At 40.5% G+C, this 23,468-nt stretch overlaps 2 protein-coding genes across 3 annotated transcripts in view; both read left to right on the forward strand.

The window, feature by feature from the left end:
* Rgs17 (regulator of G protein signaling 17) overlaps positions 1–9,706 on the forward strand; it is a 73,896-nt gene extending 64,190 nt beyond the window's left edge. For both annotated transcript variants that reach the window (XM_090337941.1, XM_090337942.1), the window contains exons 4-5: positions 1,428–1,662; positions 6,321–9,706. In XM_090337941.1, coding sequence (XP_090194067.1) covers positions 1,428–1,662; positions 6,321–6,509 — 424 coding nt within the window. In that variant the 3' untranslated portion in view covers positions 6,510–9,706. The remainder of the gene's footprint in view (positions 1–1,427; positions 1,663–6,320) is intronic.
* Positions 9,707–16,518: 6,812 nt separating this feature from the next.
* Positions 16,519–23,468, forward strand: Mtrf1l (mitochondrial translation release factor 1 like). Its single transcript, XM_090337943.1, has 7 exons — positions 16,519–16,792; positions 17,284–17,363; positions 18,168–18,351; positions 18,811–18,974; positions 19,981–20,098; positions 21,195–21,331; positions 23,035–23,468. Exons 1-7 carry the CDS (start codon positions 16,543–16,545, stop codon positions 23,239–23,241), a joined length of 1,140 nt encoding a protein of 379 aa, XP_090194069.1. The 5' UTR covers positions 16,519–16,542; the 3' UTR covers positions 23,242–23,468.

A 23,468-nucleotide genomic window follows, 5' to 3' on the forward strand; every position in this document is an offset into this window, starting at 1 on the left:
TGGGACCCTGCATTGTAAGACTGCAATTACTTCTTAATTTTTCTGTTAGCTATGTTATCTGTGAAATTTTATTGCTTTCTAGAAACAGAGCATTGCATGCTTCTGGTGAGAAAACTGCCTTGTATTTTTATGTCCCTTTTTTTCACAATGTGTTTTAAGTGGTTATATTTATGCGAAAATGTCTATACACACACAAAAGACATTGGATTACTCTTGTCAGTGGCAGAGGGTGACCTCTCAGCTCTTGATTCTTCTCCCCTCAGAACAAATTTGTGCCAGATTTCCCCAAAACGATTAGTGGAAATGTAATACCTAGGGAATAAATTGAGGATAGCAATTGAATTGAATTGAATTGATAATAAATTCTTTGTTTTTTAAATTGAATTTTCAAATAATTATGCATCGTGGTGATTTGAGACTTTTTAAGTTATTAATATTTTAAGTGACTAAGGAGGTTCTGCCACTACGGAATAGTAACAAATCTGTAGTAATGAATCTGCTTTAAGATATGGTCAAAAAGTTAAGAGAAAGTAAAAGAAAAGTAACTATATCTCACTTAGGTCAAATGCAAGGTCAGGGGCATTTTGAACTTTCAGAAGTTCCAGGCTTCTTGGTTTCCCTCCTTTGATGCCGAAAATGTGTCAATGACTAGTGCATTCTGCACAATATAAAAAAAAAACACTGAAATCTGCATAGAAATGTCTAAAAATCTCCACTCCCAACCTGCATTTCAAGTGTTTTAGGAAATTCTTTGACAAGTGTAAAGGACATATTTTTCCCTTAGATCTAGCGGTTAATGAAAGACTTTCCACTAGAGATTTATTTTTTAATACAGTATTTCTTATAGCTGGAAAATGAAAATATGGATCATGAAGCTACAGGTGTAGGGGGGAAGGGGGAAGGAATAGTATTCTTTTCTTTTCTTTTTTTTTTTGTCCGTCCTGGGGCTTCAACTCAGGGCCTAGGCACTGTTCTTGTATATTTTTTGCTCAAGGCTAGTGCTATGCCGCTTGAGCCACAGCACCACTTCTGGCTTTTTCTGTGTATGTGGTACTGAGAAATCAAACCCAGGATTTCAGGCATGCTAGGCGAGCACTCTACCACTTGGCCACATTCCAGGTGTTTCTGTCCATGTGCTCCCTATTATGAAGAGATCATACATTTCCATGCTTCATTAGTAATTTATGCTGACCACATACATGCAGTACGCAGCTCCTTACTGTTTAGACATGTGGTTCCCTTAACATATATCTGTGTACCATCCTGAATGCTGTACAAGTCCCAGAAATGACTGAGCCGGTCCCTGTGCAGTATTTGCAAAGCACCACTAGGTGGCAGGAGTGGACCAGACTCTTTCATGCTCTCCCCTCCAGCCTAGCTCTACTTCCATTATCTCTCACAATAATGACCTTCTTCTGTCTCTGCAGTCAAAACCCCACCATGGATGAAGTCTTATCCTGGTCTCAAAATTTTGACAAGATGATGAAGGCTCCTGCAGGAAGAAATCTTTTCCGCGAGTTCCTCCGAACAGAATATAGTGAAGAGAATCTACTCTTCTGGCTGGCCTGCGAAGACTTAAAGAAAGAGCAGAACAAAAAAGACATTGAAGAAAAAGCCAGAATGATATATGAAGATTACATTTCTATACTATCACCGAAAGAGGTAAAAATCGGGAAAACCCGGAAGTGGGCTTTTAAGACCAAGACTCCCTAAAGAGGAACTGTTCACCATGGGCAGAGTATGGACAGCTCTCTTGTTGTTAATGCCCTTTCATTCCAAGAATCTCCCAGAACATGTTGGAAGGCCATGTTTCCCCACCACATTTTCATAAATATTATCTCTGGCAGAATCACGTGTGCTAGTGTACTTATTTTTCACAAGTGGCACTTGGGAGCTGTTCAAGCCGTTTCTCATGTGTACCATTAAAATAGAAAAGAATTTATTTCAAGGTGATAGTCTCAGATCGTAACCCTCGAGCCACTTGTCTGCAAAGAAAATTCATGAAGCAAACACAGAAGTTCTTAATCTGAATTTCTGAAAGCAGAACCCAGGAATCTATATTCTTTTCTTTTTCATTTGAATAGGAAGGATTATTACTGGAAGTGAATTAGAAGCCTGGAATGCTCTAACACTTGAACCATACTTTTATCCTCTTTGACGATAATTACTTTACAGACAGGGTCTCATGCTTTCTTCCCTAACTAGCCCGGCATCACACACCTCTTGTGTCCTCTTTCTAAACTTTAGCTTTGTGGGGATGAGCCTCTACCCCTCTTCTAAATTTAGTTAATGTCAGGGTAGACTGAATGATGTAGTTGAGGATAAGGGTTGTCAAAAAAAAAAGGTTATTTAGAAAAGGTAAAACTAAAATTGGCACAAGGTCACAAACAGGTTTGATCAGAAAGGTCTCATTGAGATTATGATCAACTTTTATTAGTAGTAAGTGGTTCTACATAGAAATGATGGTCCTACTATATTTTTTCAATCTAAGTCTCTCCATCATCCATCAGCCATGGGGACAGATGACATCACTTCACAGCATTGAAATTGCTCCTGAAAGAGGTAAAATTAGTGTTTGAAGGGTTATAGCCAGTGGACATAATGTCCCCAGAGACCAATGTCAGATCTTATCTTGCCAAAGGATGTAGAGCAGAAGATTCCTATAAAGTGGGACTTCCTGAAGAAATAATTGCAATCAAGCAGTCAAAAGCATCAAACAGCGCTGGTGGCTCACACCTGTAATCCTAGGTACTCAGGAGGATCTAAGGATCATAGTTCGATGCTAGCCCAAGGTAGGAAAAGCCATGAGTCTCTTCTCTCCAAATAACCACCAGAAAACTACAAGTAGAGTGAAGGCTCAAAGAGGTAGAGCACTAGCCTTGAGCAAAAAGAGCTCAAAGATAGTACCCAGGATCCAGGTTCAGGCCCCAAGTCAACCAAAAAAGAATGGGTGAGTTTCATAATAATGCCAAGAATCAGTATAAAATTGTAAAGATTTCTGGGAGATGCAAGAACATTATTTGATGGGAAGAGGTTTCCTCCTAAAGTGCCCTCAGGGGCAAGATAGTGGTTTAAAGGTGTATGTGTATCAAACTCTAACTCTTTTGAGAGCTAGGTGTGGCCTCTGGCTAGCCTTTAGGCTTAGGAAAGTCGCCGATAGAGCTAAGAAGTAGCCTCAACAGTGGTGAGTGGTCAGTCAGCACTCCAGGATATGGAATGGACGTTTGGAAAATGTCCCTGGTGCACTGACTCCTTCTGATAGGCTGTTTCCTTTCTGCCTGCCTGCCCTCGCTCCGTGCAGTACAAGTCTAGGATCTTCTGATTCCAAATGGGATGCTGTTCTGACTACAGCAAGCTGACTTATCCCTCCATTGTCCAGTACTTTCTACATGGCTCTGCTGTGGATTTTCATAAACACAACCTTAAAATTTCAGACAAAAAATAGAAACCTTAACCACATGTCTGAGCCTTCCCCAAGACAAGCAAGATATCATTTCCTATTATCTGGATCCTCTCCATGATATGGTTACTTGATTTTATCCTATTTAAAAAAAAATCTTCACTGCAAGAGAAAAATTCGGTTTTATTTGTATTTTGTGATTACTTTCAGTAGAAACAACAAGATAACATAATCCATGATTAATGTGCATTTAACCAAAATTTATTAAAACCAATAGGATCACCTATGTTTATTTCTGTAAATTTTAATGTGGAGATACTAAATCTAGTTAAAGCTAAAAATAGCAAATAACTTGGTGTTTTTGTTTTTGTTTTTGTTTTTTTTTGTGATGCTGATTCTGGGTCTTGAACTTATGGTGCTGTCCCTGAATTTTTTGCTCTAGGCTAGTACACCACCACTTAAGCTTCAGCCCCACTTCCGGCTTTTTGGTACTTTGTTGAAGAAAGTCTCATGGACTTACTTGCCCAGACTAAGCTTCATAAGTGATCCTTAGATTCTCAGCTAGACTATAGGCATGAACCATCAGTATCCAGTGGGAAAATATCCTTTCATAGAAGTTATAATTGGTGAAATTTGGTATAAAGTTTTAAAGAAAAAATCTGAATTTTACTTGGAAAATAATACTAAATAAAGCAATTTAAAATAAGATAAAAAACACATGAGGGTAAATGTATTAATGATACTTGATATATATATACATGTGTGTGTGTATATATATATACATATATATATGTGGAGAGGGAGAGCGAGAGAGAGTTTAGAAAATTTGCTTAAGGGAAGGTCTTCTGTGGGAGAAAATAACCTTTTCCAGTGAAAAATTGTCAATATGATTCTACCACCAGCCGAATCAGTATCGAAATGTTCAATGTATCCTGACAGCCAGAACAAAAGCAAGGTGAATATCAAGTGAGTGCTCCCTTTCTATGGGAAGTATCTATCTTAATAATGTGCTTCTTAGGATAATAAAAACCTCCCAGGATGAGCCATGCTATCTTACTAGTGGACTCATTAGCAGGCTCTTCCCATTTTCCTCCATGCTCTTTCTGCACCTCAGCCTCTCTGCACTCTCCTCCCCAGCCCTTTGAGGAATTCCTGGGGGATGTGTTTATTATGAATGCAAGCCACTGCATATTATTCTTTCTCCTACTTCCTATGGGGAATGAAGGATTCCAGCTTCACTCTGAGGCCCGTCCAGGTCTTTTCTGTCTTCTGAGGCTCAGTGTGGAAGCTCTCCATAATGAAGTTTGCACCATTGCTAAAATTGCCAGTTGAATTCTGCCAAATCCCTCAGAGCATCTTGTGCCCTTATCCAACTGTGGTAGAATTTGTAAACACTATTGTTGCTAAAACGTAACTTTCCCTTGCCCATTCCATCTGGCTATAAGTATGGAAATCAAGTAAAAGGAGAACGTCCAAGCCAGGAGCCAGTGACTTATGCCTGTGATCCTAACTACTCAGGAGACTGAAATCTGAAGATGGAAGTTCAAAGCCATCCCTGGTGGGAAAATCTGTGAGACTCCTATTTCCACTTCACTATCAAAAAAGCCAGAAGTAGAGCAATGACTCAAGTGGTAGTGTGCCAGCCTGGAGCAAAAAGAAATTCCAGTACAATATCCAGGCCCTGAGTTCAAGACCCAGGACTGGCACCGCACAGACGTGTGTACGCAAACACACACACACATACACACACACACACACACACACACACACACACACATACACACACACACACACTTCCCTAACCTAAATTCTTGTCTTTTGTATTTCTACTCAACATTCTTTCCCCTTCACGTATGTTCTCTTTTCTGAGGAAGCTGAAGTGCTCCTTTCCTTACTCAATGGGCAACAGAGCTTTCTAGCCCAAAAAATTACTTTGCAAAATGCTGGTGAAAATATTTATAACTAGGAATGGTGGATATCATGAATTGTAAATCCCAACATCCTATTATTTAATAGTATGAGTAGAAGTAAATTGGATTCTGAATTACTGTTGTGATTCTTACAAAGAGGTAGATAGGTAGATTTCTTCCCCTCCCCCCATTTCTTCCCCCTCTCCATGCTGAGAATCAAACCAAGTGCCTCGCACAACATTTGTATGTCAGGACAGCATTTCAGGTCTGTTTATTGCTATTTATTCCCACTGCCCTTCCAACATGCTCTCCTTGTTCAAAATCTATTAGCAAGTGCACGGGAGGTACTCAGTAGTTAAAGGATTTCACTTTTGTACACACTTCAGAAATCCCTATCTTATTTGAATGGGTGTATTCTGAATTCCTACTTACATCTTCCTCTCATGGATTGGGTCTCAAGCCCTTGCCTGCTCGTGTTGAATAAAGGTGCCTCTGGCACCATGCCTTGGAGGTCTTGCCAGGGGGGTTGAGACATTCCTACTTCACTACTTTTGACAGTGAGACCCACTGGGCCGGACCACTGTGAAGCCTCTCAGTAGTGTGAGCATTGGGTAGTAATGTTAAGTTGTTGGAGAATTCTTTTCCGATTAGACTTGTAACTGGATGTCATAGGAGCCATGCCAGCAGTTCCAGAAAAGGAGGCGATACACACTGCGATGGTTCTTTTGTACCTCAGTGAAGAGAAATGCTCAAAACCCCCTCAATAAATGCACAGAAAAGCTAAATCCAAATAAGTCTACATATCCGTGAACTAAGTTTCCATTTTTTATGAACCTAGCTCTGTTTTGTGTGAAGTGAAGTATACAAGACTAGACTTTGAACCTCACAATTCCAGGTAGTTACACCTCCTTGTTGAAGATTCCCTAAGAAGTCACAAACCTGCAGTTACTTAACTGAGCTCTTTTGAGCACAGTATTAATGAATGTCTCTGCCCTTATTATTTTTTTTAGGTGAGTCTGGATTCTCGCGTTCGAGAGGTGATCAATCGGAATCTGCTAGACCCTAACCCGCACATGTATGAAGATGCTCAGCTTCAGATCTACACCTTAATGCACAGAGATTCTTTCCCAAGGTTTTTGAACTCTCAGATTTATAAGTCATTTGTGGAAAGTACTGCCGGCTCTTCTTCTGAATCTTAATTTTCATTAAAAATAAAAATCATTACAGAGGGCTAGGATGGGAAGTAAAGTATTTCGGTACTGTCAGAAGTTGAGTTCCTGGAAATCTACAGGTTGGCAACCTCAGGCTACTGTGAAAATACAACCATTACGGTCCTTGTCTCCATTTTTATCAAAGTTAACTGTGATTAAGTTTGGCGAGAACACCACATGAACCAATGAATTGCCAAATTCAGTTTGCTTTATTCAGAACTCATTCTCCTTGCAAGCAAGCTGTATCTGTAGTCCACATCTCCTAGTGTTTCTCCAAAGACTGCATGTGCAAAGTAAAATTGCTTCGTTTGCCGCGTAGTTGACATACTATCTAATCCAGTAGTGTAACTTATATCTGTATTTAAGGACTTTTGTGCAATATTGTCTTTAGAAATACCTGCCAAAAATTGGCTGTGGTTTGTATTTTTTAACATTAATCTGAGACAGAAAAAAGGCAATTTTTAAACAGTGGTATTTTAACATGCTATCTATTGTGTTTAGTACACTCATTTTGAAGCCAATATTTCTGTAAATGGAAAAAAAAGAGCTGTCTATCTCTGTTTGCTGGGAAATCCTGATGGAGATTTCTCTGGTGGTTCACTGCCAAAACGATGGCGTTTCCAGTACAGAAGAGTTTGCTATGCTAACATAACTAAAACGTTAATAAGAAGAAAAAAAAGCACAAAATAATTTGAAGATATCCTATCTCAATGACAAATCAGAGTGTTTTTAATTTTAATAGAAGAAAATGACCTATGTACATATCAGATGTCCAATACTGTAATTTATTAAAGACTGGCTTTCCAGTTCTAAAACAGTTATGTAAAGTTATGTACTTCAGCAAGGGAAAAAATGAGCTTGATGATGTAGTTTTGGAATACAAAGAAAGATGATTTAATAAAGTAATGCCTACATGTAGCACTGTAAGACATTTTGATGAATAGTATCTCTCCATGGCATATTTTCCTTGAAAGTGAAATCCAGTAACCAAGTTTTTACTAATGAAAGCTTTTATTCAAGAGAGTTATGAGATATTCCTTTACTTCAGACCTTAACTGTTTTCACATAGTATCCAAGAATGAATTATTTTCAAGCTTTCAAAACTGAACTGCTATTCCTCATCTGAAATTAGAAGACATTACAGTACTCAAATATTTTAGCTGCCATATGATTTTTTAATATATAATTACACTAAATCTCTAAGATTGAAAAGTTGCCTGGCATGGGCACGGGCATGTACTTCTGATATTCAAGGAAAATGATACCCTATTGTGCACAAAATGATAATAATCAGTGTCATTTATATTGAGATGTAACATTTGAATCTTAGTGTCCCCTGGAGATTATTTTTTTAATCTTAAGAAGAATGAGTATAATACTGAGTAATCTAAAATGAAAGTTTTAAAAAAGATTTCTATCCATTAAGAACACTGGCCTTATATTCAGGATGATATTAGGAGTATAGGTTTTCTTTGTCATTTTTAACTACCTCTCATTTTTTAATTTATTAAACATTTTAAAAAATAACAAGTTTGGGGTTTTCTTTTTAAATTTCTTTTACTTGAAAGGTTGACATTGTACACTTCTCTTTTTTCCCCACACACTTAAAACATTTCAAGACTTTTTTTTAACAAGTTTGTTTTTGTAATTTATATAGAATTCAGGAGGCATGGTTAAAAGGGCTATTTCCTATTCCCTATGCAAATCTTCACTGTTGCAGTGTTGGACAAAATGGGATTTTAAAACGATTTGCGAAGTAAAAACACAATGTTCTGTTTACACTGGCGTTGCTGACTATCGTGCCGTACTCAGCACTTTTAAATACATTATTTATGAACATGTAGTTGAAATGCAAGATAGAAAATATTTATAATAATTTCTTTTAACAGTTGTGTTTTATTTCTTAAAGTGTATGTAAGACATAGTTTATCCATGTCACTTAGACATTTTTGAATAGTAGTTTTCAGTAATACATTGAAAAAATAGCTACAAAGATGTTTACAAAAAGTCATATTTTTCCTAAAGAGTAATGAAAACCCTAACAATGTCATTGCTTCTATTGTGAAGTTCTATTGTTCCGAAATCATTTGTTCTTGACAATTTATAGAATTGCGTTCGTGACGCTACTGTGATATATATGCTTATTGTATGGTATAGTTTACTTGTTGAGGCACAATCAATTGGTGCACCTGGGTAGAAGATATGTAATATACTATGGTACTGCATGCGTGAATCTTTTCCATTGTAGACTTGCTCATCTTCTTGTGCTGTATGTGATGGTGATCTGCCAGTCAGAAGTTATCTTTATAAGATACTTGGGACTATTAGAGCAATTTTCTGTTTGACCACATATGTAATATTTTACCAAATGTAAAGTGGTCCTCGTAGACTCACTCAGTCTCTGTCCTTGGCAGTTGTGGAATTGAGATTTGGAAGTTCATCCTTCCTGGTTATGAAGTTGAGAAGGAATGTAGAGCAGATTTGCACACCGCATTTTGGCAGTCATGCACAACGAGCATTTCTGTGCCAAACTGACATGGGTGGGTGGGAAGAATTTCTCATTTAATTGCAAAGTGTATCAAGCTTCTGAAAAATATGTCTGTGTGCTTGCAACTCCACACACTTTTAAGGTATGGTACAATTTCTTCTGTTTAAATTGCAGAACTATAATAAACAAACAAAAGAAGCCCTTCATTGGTGTCTACGCTACCATTTCCCAGAGTATAATAATTGCTTTATTAGAGTTTGATTTTCTCCTAGTGAGTAGATTCCTCCTTGTGGAAACCTTAGCACTTTAAAAAGGAGCACTTTGTGTTTTACATTGCCAAAATAACTTTCTATACTGTTAGACTCTGCTGATGGGAATAGAAAGAGATGAATGCACTTTTTGTAGGATCTTAACTGCAGGGGGTATGTATCATGGAAAGAAATGAAGAGTGTATGGATTGTGTATATTTATGTAAATTGGAAACTGGGATTTCTTCAGAGATTGATTACATACAAAAATCTCAGTAATAATGGATGGGTAACTTTTCTTTATTCTCGATAATTATTATTATGACATCCAAAGTTAGAACAGATTCTCTGATAGTGTTACAGGAATTATGAATAGAACAAGATAGAAGTTTGCTAGTGAAGTTATGAAATGCAGTAGTCACGACATTGTCTTTCTCAAGCACATGAGTGCACACGTGTGTGCACACACACACACACACACACACACACACACACACACATGACCAGTGCTGATAGCTGGCCATGGTGCATGGGGTATTTATTAGTATCCTTCAATGCTGTCTGGTATAAAATATGTATCATATATTTATCTGATAGCTGTTTTGTAAAAGAAATGTATAAATAGGTAAATAATGTTTATTTGTTTGGGAGCAAATACATATTTCATCCCATTGAGCTGATTTACAAGAATACCTCATTCTCAATTTTGAGTTTATTCATTTTTTTCATTTATGAGCATATAAATGCTGAAAAAGTTTTATTGTCATTGTGATAAGTTACATTTGCAAGAAATGCAAAATACTAGGTGCTTTGTCAAAAAAATGTTAAGGGGGGGCCGGGAGTTTGGCCTAGTGGTTAAAGTGCTTGCCTAGCATGCATGAAGACCCGGGTTCGATTCCTCGGTACCACGTATAGAAAAAAGCCGGAAGTGGTGCTGAGGCTCAAGTGGTAGAGCTCTAGCCTTGAGAAAGTCCAAGGACAGTGCTCAGGCCCTGAGCTCAAGCCCAGGACTGGCAAAAAAAAAAAAATGTTAAGGGAAGGAATTCAAAACATTGTCAGAACCTAGGAAAATAAGAACCTTAAAATTTCTGAAATCCATACAAAATGCCTATATAGCGAATCTTAGCAAACAAGAACTTTGAAAACTTTGAACTTGATACATTAGCAACTCAATTTGAAATATGGTGAAGATACTTCAAAGTTTTTCTTGTCCTATTTAAAACATCAACTTTAATTTTTAAATTCTATTTTTTCAAACCTGTATATTTGGGTCTTTTTCAGCTTTAAAATTTCTGAACCTACAGTGTTATCCAGAGAGACCAATATAATTCATTTGGTATATTTCAAGTATAGTGCAATAAAGCTGATAACAAAAAAACTGGCTTCAGATCATCTTTGCAAAACTTAAATAGCTTTGCAATGCAAAGCAGTAGTAAGTATCATTTCTTAAGTGCAGGCTTTGGTTTCTTTATTAGTATTATAAACATTCATTTTTCCGGGTAGTCCTCCTATACAACTGAAGGGTGAGGCTATTCATGAGCCTGGCTGTAGAGGAAACACATAGGAAGAGAAGAAGAGTGTTACCTTAGGAGCTTGTCAGTATGCAGACTGATTTGATAGCTTTGACAAAACTCTTAAGATGGCCAGTGCTGGTGGCTCATCCCTGTAAAGCAGGCGACTCAGGAAGCTGAGATCTGAGGATTGCCGCTGGACGCCATCCAGGGCAGGAAAGTATGTGAGACTCTTATTTCCGGTGAACAAGTAGGAAGGGGAAGTGGAGCTGTAGCACAAAGTGGTACAGCTCTAGCCTTGAGCAAAGGAGCTCAGGGGCAGTGCCCACGTCCCGAGTTCAAGCCCCATGGTCACAAAAGAATGATGTTAAACCCCAATGACAGTGACCAAATTTTATATTTGTAGTATGCTATATGCATAACCTGAAGTTCACTCTTTCCCCATCACTTCTTAAATTAATCTCATTATATTGCAGTTTTATCATTTTAAGTGTTGGTTTACACCTGTTGTTACAGCACTGGCTGTATTAAAATGATGTCACTTGAAGTCCTTATTGAATGAGATGTGTGGCCACGAGATTTACCTGGGGAATGAAGTATGGGAGAACAACAAATGGGATTTCCAGTTTTGTGTCTTCCTTGATGGGAAGGGGCGGGGACGTCACGTATCCTCCCTAAATCTGAGTCCTTATCTCTAAATGAGGAATATGAATTGAGAGGATGACAGTGAGCATTAAGCAAAAGACGTAGGAGAAGAATAGTGTTACATATAATTTATACATGTACATCAGCTCAGTAATCTTTACTTTTCAAGAACATCTTTAAAAATGTGTGTAGTTTTTAATCTATCTTTAAAAATATACTTAAAAACTTGTATTGGTTCTTCCATAAACTACAACCAAACTTATTTTAAAGTGAAGTTATATCAATGTCAATTGCTTTAATATTCAAACCACTATTTTCAGTTCAGTAGCATCTCACCAAATCTACAATCTTGAAATCTGTTTTCTAGTCTAGACATGTTCCTTTCAAATATGTGTACAATTTTAGATGTAATAGAAATAAAATGATGTTCTCCATAATAGACATAATATAAAATCAAGTCACTTAAATTTATAAATGGCTAAAAGTAAATTAACAAGAGACTGACCATTAGAAGAATTCCTTTTTAATAGAAATATTTAACCATTGTACAATTTAACAATTGTACCATGAAATTATGAAAAGAAAAAATAATGAAAATTCATAAAATTAATGAGAATTCATAAAATTTTCACTTACTTGGGACACACATAATCAGCTAGTATTGATTCATTAAGTCTTTATTCAGATTTCCTTAGTTTTAATTCATTGTCCTCTTTTGTCCCCAATTCCTATTCAGGGTACCAGAGTACATTTAGTTCTCCTGTCTCCAGGCTTCTTTAAGCTGTGAGTTTCTCAGTCTTTCCCTGATTTGAATACCTTGACAGGCTGGAAGAGTGCTGGTCTGGCATTTCTCAGAATTTCATTCTGTTGGGTCTTTTTCTTATGAATGGGAAGTTTTGGATGTGGGAAGGAATAGTGCTATCCTTATCAGATGACATCAAAGATACATGCCACCAGTATGACTATTCTTATAGAACTTCTCACATTTCAGGTTCTCTAGCTATTGATGTTTGTGGGATGCCTGACTGAGACATAACAGAGGATATTTCTCTGCTGTAAGTTAATAAGTTCTATGGAAGTAAGTACAGTGGATATTTGCATGTAGCTGAAGAAAATTCTGAGCAGATTCCTCAACACAAATATTGGGAGTGCTATGAGGAAAATGCAATGAACTGGAAAGTGAAATAAGAGAATAAAATTCCAAAAGTTGAATGTTCACTTAATAGAGGTGAATAATGTTTTAACTTCAGACTACCTACCTTTACCACATACTTTAAGTATTAAAAATGTCCATTTTTCTTATTGTATGAGATAAATTTATAATCATTTTACTTAGTGCTTTTCTATATGTGCTCCACTGAACAATGTACTGAAGTAATGTTTAAAAACAACTTGATATTTCTTCCCTGGCTTTAACCTAGTTGTCATAAATACAGTGTCCTTGTATATGATTTTAAGATATTAAAATGACTTTCAATGCATTTAATTCTGTAAAGTTTGTTGTATTGAATTGAACATGCATATTTTCTTACTACCATGTTCATTATATTTACTAATCTGTATTTTGGGTTCAGCCAGTATTTGTTACTGGACTATACAGAAGTTTTGAATGCATGAATAAACTTACAAAGCACCATGCTTGGTAATTTTGTGATGCCAAATTAACTGTAGGTACTCAACAATTTAATAGAAAATCCAACCTATTTTTCATCTAATTTAAATTTTTATGGGTTTTTATTCCCCTTTCCCTGAATCTATTTTATCATTTTATCTATGTGCATAATAGACTTATTAAAAATGCTAGAATTTTCACCATGTAATAGAATCTGAGCATGACAATGATATAAGAAAATTCTGACATCTCTATATTTTAAGTCAAACAACAGCTGTTTTCATTTAATGATATTATGGAAACCTATGGATATCATTGTAAAATGCATATGCATTATATTTACTTTCTTAAAATGTTTTGAATTAATAAAAGAATTCAGTGTATCCTTAGAAAAGTTACTGTTTCCTCATTGGAGTAACACTATAGGAATAAAACAGACATTCACACGTGTTTAATCTGTGTATTGAGAGGAAATAAAATTCCCAATTGATTCTTTACATTGATCTATAAGTATTTATTACAAGGTTGCTCCCCTTATAAATAATATATATATATATATATTCTTGAAATAACTTACATCTTGAGAATTCAACTTAGAGAAACATGCTGAAGTCAAATTACGCTCACCATTTCTTTGGTAAAAATAATTACATCTGAGTTTAGAGTTGGTTGATATAACAACCTGAGAGTCCCAGATAAAAGTTAAAATGTGTTAACTTTATCTTACACCATTTTATCTCACAGCAAAACATTTTTATGAAACTTGAAGACAGAAATATACAAACTATAAGTATTATTATAATTAGTTGGGGATCTAAATAGCAAAATTACTTTTGTTTTCTATTACTCAAGATATAGCATTTTTCCTAATTCATTTTGCAGTTGTGTATATAGTAGTACTAAGCATAACAGAGGAAATCCATTTTTATAGAATTTTATGCTTGATAATTTAAGTTGGATGACTGAAGAACATTTTCACTTTTAAGGTTTTCCATTGTTACCACATACATGATTGTTTTATACAAAGAACAAAATAGAAGTTCCTGGGCCGGGAGTTTGGCCTAGTGGTAGAGTGCTTGCCTAGCATGTACGAAAACCCAGGTTCGATTCCTCGGCACCACATACATAGAAAAAAGCTGGAAGTGGTGCTGAGGCTCAAGTGGTAGAGCTCTAGCCTTGAGAAAGTCCAAGGACAGTGCTCAGGCCCTGAGCTCAAGCCCAGGACTGGCAAAAAAAAAAAAAAAAATAGAAGCTCTTTCGGTACATCATTCCTCTTAACATTGAACAGTGAAACACCACTTAATAGATCTGTCCAAATCAGCTCGGTCATAGGAATTCCAAACTGAGCCCCCTGCGTCTCCAGGATTATCTTGATTGTGTTTTCTCTCTTCGATCCATTTCCCTGGTGAACTGTGAACAGGTCTTGAAATTGTGAAAACGTATCAATAATAAACTTCAGTCGTCTCAGAACCTACCCACAGGTGTCTTTATGGGGTGGAGAAGTTATTTTTCATTGTGTTGCTGGGATTGAAGCCAAGGCTTAGGTCATGCTAGGCAAAGTCCTCTACTACCAAGCAACAACCCCAGCTCAAGGCCTCTTCAAGTTTGTCATATTAGTTTCTTGCAATGGATTCATTCAACCTTTTTGAACAACAACAGATCTGACCATAGGAGAATGGTCAGGCGGGTGAAAAAATCATTGGGAAGCATGTAAAGTATGTATGTACCAGATGAAGGGCGGGGGAGTGGGCTCGGTATAATCCCTCCATGGTTGCCTTAGAAAATGCTTGGTATGTCCCAATGAATCCAAACTCTAGGCGCTCTCTGTAGAAAGTACAAACACGCTACGGTTCCAGGCCATGCTGGCTATGTAAGGAGGCCTGCTGGATCTGGTGTCCCTGCTGTTTGGAGCTGGTGTGAGCCAAGACTGTAGAGCGACTACCTGACAGATAAGGAGAGTAGAAAAAGGGACTGGAGGCTAACGTGATAGGAGCTCCAGTGAGTTCCGTCACCGATCCCCAGGCTCTTCGGAACCTGAAAACAAGGGCAGAGTAAACACCCCAAACAGTCTGCGGAGACGACTGGGAGCACAGGGCTCCGGGGCTGAGACGTCAGGCCCCCGGCAGGGCGCTGCCTGGGCGAGGCCGCCAGGATCCCAGCCAGCCCAGGCCCCCGCCGGCGGCCGACGCTTCCCCGAGCCTGGAGAGGAGGTGCCGGGCGCGGGACCCGCCCCGCGGCAGCCCCACCCCTCCCCGCTACCCCGCCCCGCCCCGCGGCAGCCCCTCCCCTCCCCGCCACCCCGCCCCGCGGCAGCCCCATCCCTCCCCGCCACCCCGCCCCGCCCCGCGGCAGCCCCACCCCTCCCCGCCACCCCGCCCCGCGGCAGCCCCACCCCTCCCCGCCACCCCGCCCCGCCCCGCGGCAGCCCCTCCCCTCCCCGCCCCCCGCCCCGCCCTTCCCCGCCACCCCGCCCCGCCCCTCGGCAGCCCCTCCCTCCCCGCCACCCCGCCCCGCCCCGCGGCAGCCCCACCCCTCCCCGCCACCCCGCCCCGCCCCGCGGCAGCCCCACCCCTCCCCGCCACCCCGCCCCGCCCCGCGGCAGCCCCTCCCCTCCCCGCCACCCCGCCCCGCCCCGCGGCAGCCCCACCCCTCCCCGCCACCCCGCCCCGCCCCGCGGCAGCCCCTCCCCTCCCCGCCCCCGCCCCGCCCTTCCCCGCCACCCCGCCCCGCCCCTCGGCAGCCCCTCCCTCCCCGCCACCCCGCCCCGCCCCGCGGCAGCCCCACCCCTCCCCGCCACCCCGCCCCGCCCCGCGGCAGCCCCACCCCTCCCCGCCACCCCGCCCCGCCCCGCGGCAGCCCCTCCCCTCCCCGCCACCCCGCCCCGCCCCGCGGCAGCCCCACCCCTCCCCGCCACCCCGCCCCGCCCCGCGGCAGCCCCACCCCTCCCCGCCACCCCGCCCCGCCCCGCGGCAGCCCCACCCCTCCCCGCCACCCCGCCCCTCCCCGCGGCAGCCCCACCCCTCCCCGCCCCCCGCCCCGCCCTTCCCCGCCACCCCGCCCCGCCCCTCGGCAGCCCCTCCCCTCCCCGCCATCCCGCCCCGCCCCGCGGCAGCCCCTCCCCTCCCCGCCACCCCGTCCCGCCCCGCGGCAGCCCCTCCCCTCCCCCCCGCCCCGCGGCAGCCCCACCCCTCCCCTCCCCCCGCCCCGCCCCGCGGCAGCCCCTCCCCTCCCCGCCACCCCGCCCCGTCCCGCGGCAGCCCCCCCCTCCCCGCCACCCAGCCCCGCCCCGCCGCTTCTGGCCTTCAGGACCATCAGCATCTTTCCCCAGGCCTTTCCGGAAGCTCTCACCAGAACTTCCGGTTGGTCCTTCCTTTTAAAAGAGGGAGGGGTTAGGCACTGGGCGGGGCGGAGCTAATTCCCATTGGAACCTGTGCCTCCAGGCAGTGTCGCGAGACTTGAGGATTTCCCCCCCCCCACCTGTGCGTCACTTCCGGTCCGGGTGCCGCAGGTTCTGGGGATGCCGCTCCGGCTTCTTGGGGGCGCCGCCAGGTGTCTCCGCGCCCTCCGGGCACCGGGCCCGGCCCGCCGGGCTCTCAGCCACGGCAGTCCGCAGCTGGAGGAGTTGTTCGCCCGCGGCGGGCCCCTGAGGACCTTCCTGGATCGTCCAGAAGCCCAGTTACAGGGCCGGGGCCCGGAGTTGGTGGCCGCGGCCCGGCTGCTGAGCGAGAGGGAGCGGGACCTGAGGGAGACCGAGGCCCTGCTGTGCGGTGAGGCGGGGCCCGGGAACGACGAGGACGAGGGGGAGAGCGAGGTCCTGCTGCGCCGTCCGGGCCCCGGCCGGGGGGGGGGGGGCGGGGGGGAAGGGGAGGATGGTATGGGGGGAGGGAGGCCTCCCCTCTGTTCCTCCCCTCTTCACCAGGTCACTGCCTGCAGATCCACACCTCACATCGCTCCCTCGCAGCCCCCTTTCCTCTGGATGGAACATGAAAAACAGTTCAAGGCATTCATTTGTTGTGGTAGAGCCTAACTAGGAAACTTTAAAAATATATATATATTTAATACTAGCAAAGATTTTAGGAAAGTTTGGCCTTTATTTGAATACAGATTTTTAAAAATTTTATAGGCGCATGCTTGTGAAAATTAATGTATAAAGTACTCCTAGATTTTAAGGAAAAAAAATGCCCATCAGCTACAATAGCCTCTTAATAAATCTGTTGGCACTATAGCATTATTGATAATATTCTGCCTCTTTTCTTAGATGAGAATGAAGATTTACGGAAACTTGCAGAAAATGAAGTGGTTTTATGTCAAAAAGAAATAAGTCAGTTGAAGCACCAGGTATGGTATTTGTGTGGAATTTACCATTTATGCCATTACTCTTTATGTACTTTCTAAGAGGTTTGTGAAAGTAATTGAAGTAATTAGCATCTCAAAAATAAACTCGATACTGTTAAACTTCTGGGGTGTAGTCAGAAATTATATCAGAAACATACAATACCATGTTTTGACACATCCATGCTTTGTAAAATTATTACCACTAGCTGAAAACAAGATCTTTAATTCAGGAAAAGATATACTTCATGTGGTCCTATTACCCCCTAAAAGAAGGCAATAAAATATTGGCCCATTTTCCCTGTTGGTTTTCTAAGAAGGATGGAAAAGTGAAAGAAATATAAAAGAGTAAGAGTATATGGTAACTATGTCTTTATCTTTCTGTCCAGTACTGTTAGCCAGTTCTCGCCTTCAAAAATGACAAGTTTTCGATTCCCTATTAAGGAAGCTCGAAGAAACACAAGTGCAACTTGAATGCTTTTTTTCCCTAGCAGGCCTTAAATTTGAATAGAACTATAATCTTTTGCATTCTACATAAGATGTCATGCTCCATTCACGAGCACTCAATTCCTGTTCCCTGAATAGACGGATATAAAGCACTCCAAGAAGAAATAAAAACAAGCCTGCAAATTTTAGATGAATTTTATGGCATTTATAATACCATGGTAATACTAATATTTTGTGGAAGGTATGCATTTCTAGTTGCAAGATGGCTGAACAATATTAAACGAATTGCTCAGAGAAATTTGTCATAGGTTAAGTTTTAAATGATTCTTTATTATAGCAGGGGCAATACTCTTCTAATTACAGATTATCTTACTTTTGGTTCCCTCAGAAGAAACAGATGAAAATGATTTGATCCTGGAGGTAACTGCAGGAGTTGGGGGTCAGGAGGCAATGTTGTTTACTTCAGAGATGTTTGATATGTATCAGCAATATGCTTCATTTAAAAGATGGCATTTTGAAATCCTGGATTACTTTCCAAGTGAACTAGGTCAGTAAACCAGTCAATTTATTTTGGTAAAGTGTTTACTTCATCCACATGTATCTTAAGAGCAAGACTTGAGCTTACGTGTCAACAAGTCAAATCAGTGTTATATTCATGATTTACTTAATAATTTGGAATGTCAGCATATGTTGAAAAGGCCTGCAAAAATGATAGGCAGTCAGTAATCATTGACCAATAATGGTGTTTAAAGAAGTCTTTTACCTGTGTCACTGATACCAGTTTTGCACCATAAAATGCCTTTTTATAAACACTTGCAAGCAGTAAAGATTACATATTAAAGCACTGAACATGCATGTGATAAGACTTGCTAATGCTTTGCATTCTCTGTGATTATATTCCTTTGTGGTTCTTTTTATAGATACTTTAAAATAGTAGATGTTCTGGTCTATTATTTCTATACGACAGAAATACTAAAAAGAATCCTATTTTCCCTCTGCGTTCAAGGTGGCCTTAGACATGCATGTGCCAGCATTGGGGGATCAGATGTTTATAAGCACATGAAATATGAAGGAGGGGTACACAGAGTACAGCGAGTGCCAAAGACCGAGAAGCAAGGCCGCATCCATACTAGCACCATGACAGTGGCAATCTTGCCCCAACCTACTGAGGTAATATTTTGGACTCAGCAGGATAATCTTTTGGTCTTGCTCACACATTTGGCATTGCTGTTGACAGTTTATCATATCTTAGTACAAAACCTACATAACTTGAAGCCAGGTGCAGTGGCTCACGCCTGTAATCCTAGCTGCTCAGGGGGCTCATGGTTCAAAGCCAGCCAAAGTACTAAAGAAAATGAGACTCCTATCTCCAGTTAATCACTAGAAAACAGGAAGTGGAGCTGTGGCTCAAGGGGTAGGGTGGTAGCCTTGAGCTGAAGAACTCAGGGGCAGCATCCAGGCCCAGAGTTCAAGCACCATGACTCACAAAAAAAAAGTAACTTGACAACAAATGGTAAAAATTAAATATACAGATGAGGCAGTATTGCATAGACATTGGGAGACCATCTTCCTAGGTAAAATCAAACAGGCTGATGGTCTTCAGCATGACTGGCTTCCAAATATTATTATTAATACATAGGGCAACTGTTTAAAACAACTACTGCCTCATACCTTGGTCACATGAGTATATTTTATCATCACAAAGTAAAATCATAGCCAGTGTTTATAAGATAACAGAGTTTTTGTTATATTTGATTTCCCTTCTCATGAAAAGTGTGGTGGGAAATTTTTGTTTTTCAGAACTTAGTATGAATGATTTGAGAAGAAAATTTGAGGGTTTCTATAATTAATTTTGAGAAAACATACTACTTGGATTTTGTAAGGCAGTTGTTAAAATTCTTTGTCTAGTCCGATGTGTATAAGAAGCCTAGAGAAGGAATAGAACAGTTAAAAGACACAGTAAATGGCAGGCATCATTTGAGTTAAGCATCTTGGAGATGGTGGAAGCTTTCAGAAACATTAGGAGACTAAAGTCCATTTATCATCTAGCAAGTCAGCGGGAGTCACATGGGGGACGCAAAGTTTCAGGAGACTCGGCATTCTTCCTGCGGTCCGCAGTTCCTGGAAGGTGTACAGATGATACACAGAATTTTAAATCACAAACTTTTCTTCATAGATTAATCTGGTGATAAATCCTAAGGATTTGAGGATTGACACTAAACGAGCCAGTGGAGCCGGGGGTCAGCATGTCAACACCACAGACAGTGCTGTCCGCATAGTTCATCTTCCAACAGGTCTGTACTTAAGTTTTGCTGCTAAAACCTTTGGAGAAAAAACAATTTCTAAAGGATCTGACTTATAGTCCCTGAAATAGACCTTGTGTTACCAGAGGAACTATTGCTCATCATGTGGTTTATTTACACTTTGCAGCTTATACTCTCCACAGCCAAACAGAAGTGGGGTCTCTGAAAGAATTTCCACATTAGTGACCATGCTGTACTGGTCGTAATCTCTAATCTCTTGGGGGAGAGGGCAACATGGACTCCTTTGAGGTAACATAAGTGTTGGACTTCTGCCTAGAACACTGGTGCTATAAGCTACTTTTGACCATGCAGTATAAAAAACTAAAAAGAAATTTCAAAAACAAAAGTCTTAAATTCTTTCACTCACATTGCTCAGTTCACCTGGTACAAAGAATCCCAGTCAGACCAACCTGTGTTGTCTCCTGCGATGTTTAAATCATTGTCATCCTCTTAGCATTTTCCTGCCCTGAAAGTGTGCCTTTCCAGAGCAACCGGTACAACCACTTCAGACAAAACCTACATTTCAAAAAACTGGTTATTCCAAGATAGCATTAGAACACATCAAATTGTTCAATTTAAAATAATAATAATAATAAGAGGGTATATATTTTCACATGGGCAATAGGGACAAAAGAAATCTTCAAAAAATATTGTTACCTGTAGAAGTAGGGTTTTGAATTTCTAGGCAAACACTACCACTAGGCCAAAGTCCCGGCAAGGATTTTGAATTTCTATATATGTTCTTTGTTTATTTTTTACTGGTGGTACGGGGTTGGAGCTTGTTTCATACTTGCTAGCAGGCTATACTACTTGAACCACACATCCAGCCAGTTTATTTAGTATATGTATTATATATTCTATATATACTTGTTTATCCTCAGTAACTTCGTTTTATCTGAGGATATGGGCAAACTACACTAAATCTAAATGGCTTGTTTAGTGTATACCTTCAATATGGAAATGATTAGTTGAGTTTCCTGATAAGGTTACAAAATTATTTGGGCTTTTTTTTTTTTTCTTCAAAAAGGATGAGAAAGGAATATCCTTGATGAAAATAAAATTCTTTCATACTCCTAACACTATTTAGGTATTGTTTCTGAGTGCCAACAAGAGAGATCACAACTGAAAAATAGAGAAACAGCTATGAAAAAGCTGCGTGCAAAGCTGTACAGCATGTATATGGAGGAAGAAACAAATAAAAGATATGATGCTCGGAAAGTCCAGGTAAAAATGAACCGTAATGCTTCTGAAGAATATAAAATGTTTCTAGATTAATTCATGGTTTTTTTTGTTATTGTTGGTGGTGGTGGTGGTCATGGGGTTTGAACTGGGTTCTGAGCACTGTATCTAAGCTGTCTTGCTCAGGGCTCTACCACTGTACCACTTTGAGCTATCACTCAAAAGTGGTACCACTTCCAGTTAGTCTCACAGACATTCCTGCTTGGGCTGGGTTTGGACTGTGAACCTCAGATCTCAGCCTCCTGAGTTGCCAAGGTGTAAGCCAGTGGCGCCTGGTTTGAATTCATGTTTCAAGTGTAAAATTATTTTCATATCTTTGTCCAATGAAAACAAGTAGCTTAAATACATGGTAGACTTGTATAGTAATAATCTTATACCTCTCTCTACTCTACTTTGTATATATCCAAAGAGTTTTTTCTCCGACTTTGTCAAAGTACTAATACAAAGATGTGTTGAGTCCCTATTCACTTCTTTTTTTTTTTTTTTGGCCAGTCCTGGGGCTTGAACTCAGGGCCTGAGCACTGTCCTTGGGCTCTCAAGGCTAGAGCTCTACCACTTGAACCACCATACCGTGTCTGGCTTTTTCTATGTATGTGATAACCGAGAAATTGATCCCCGGTCTTTGTGTATGCTGGGCAAGCACTCTACTGCTAGGCCTAACTCCCAGCCCCCTCCCCCCTTCACTTTCAGAAAAATTTTTATTCTGATCTTAGGGCTTGAACTCAGGACCTGGGTGCTGTCCCCGAGCTGCCTTTGCTTAAGTCTAACACTCTGTACCACTTGAGCCATAGCCTTACATCTGGCTTTTTTGGTAGTTTGCTGGAGATAAGAATCTTACAGAATTTCCTACCCAGGCTGGCCTCAAATAAAGATTCTCAGATCTCAGCCTCCCGAGTAGTGAGGATTACAGGTGTGAGTACCAGCATCTGACCCCATTCACTTTTATTTCCCTCCAATTATGGAATCAAGAAATCTGTAAAGTAAACTGACGTGATTTTCCAGTTGGTGTTTTATACCTTAGAGTCCTTGTAAGACTTTCTGAATATGGGGGTCATATATCACCTTGTAACCCTCAATTGACTATATTCATTGCCAGAGATTTTGTGTATTTATCTATTACTTATATATTATCTATCTTCAGGCTTTCATTGAGGAGGATGTAGCATTTGTATTTTTCAAATTAAAGTTTGGAATTTAAGTAAATTACCAAAAGTCAGAGCATTGAGTTCATAGAGAGGATGCACACATTAACTTCTCTGACTTTAAAAGCCACATTACTTTTTTCTTTATCATATGAACTATGTTATTTGGGGAACTCAGTATATTAAAAACTTGGTTCTTGTTGGGTGCAATGGCTCGCACCTGTAATCCTAGCTACTTGGGATGCTGAGATATAGCATCTGAGGATTGTGGTTCAAAGCCCAGGCACTGCAGATGGTAAGGCTCTTATCTCCAGTTAACCACTAGAAAACTGGAAGTGGCACTGTGGCTCAATGGTAGGGAAGTAGCCTTTAGCTAAAGAGCTCAGAGACAGTGCGTTGGCCCCAAGTTCAAGCCCTACGACCGACAAAAAAAAATGGTTCTTGGTTATTACAAATCAAGTCCTTTGTACTGAAGTTAGCTAAAGTTGTAAGCTTATGTTGTCTGATTCTCACTGCATTTCATTTTTTTTTTTTAAATATACTTAGGTTGGAACTAAAGGAAGGTCAGAGAAAATAAGAACATACAATTTTCCACAGAACCGCGTTACAGATCACAGAATAAACAAATCATTGTATGATTTGGAAGCTTTTATGCAAGGAGATTGTCTGCTGGATGAACTCATACAGTCACTAAAGGACTATGCTGATTATGAATCTTTAGTAGAAATCATTTCCAAAAAAGATTTACATTGATTTGTTGTTCAAACTTTTCATAATGTAGATTAGGAAGATTTTTTGATAGCAAGTTATGTTGTATATAAATACATAAATCTTGGAAAAAATGATTTTTATGTAAGACATTTAGTGGGTAAACAGGATGGATACTAAGTATGGTCTTAGGAGACAAACCATGTTATTAGTTGACTGATAACAGAATTAATGATTAAGAAGGTGTAAAGGTAAATGTTGATGTTTACTAA

Source organism: Megascapheus bottae, chromosome 8 (assembly GCF_031878675.1).
Source record: "Megascapheus bottae isolate mThoBot1 chromosome 8, mThoBot2.hap1, whole genome shotgun sequence".
NCBI classification, from domain to species: domain Eukaryota; kingdom Metazoa; phylum Chordata; class Mammalia; order Rodentia; family Geomyidae; genus Megascapheus; species Megascapheus bottae.

Coding starts and splice junctions, on each gene's coding strand:
- Mtrf1l (XM_090337943.1), top strand. CDS start 16,543: ATGCCGCTCCGGCTTCTTGGGGGCGCCGCCAGGTGTCTCCGCGCCCTC. Junction 18,352..18,810: donor TTACTTTCCAAGTGAACTAG/GTCAGTAAACCA, acceptor TCTGCGTTCAAG/GTGGCCTTAGACATGCATGT. Junction 20,099..21,194: donor CATAGTTCATCTTCCAACAG/GTCTGTACTTAA, acceptor AACACTATTTAG/GTATTGTTTCTGAGTGCCAA.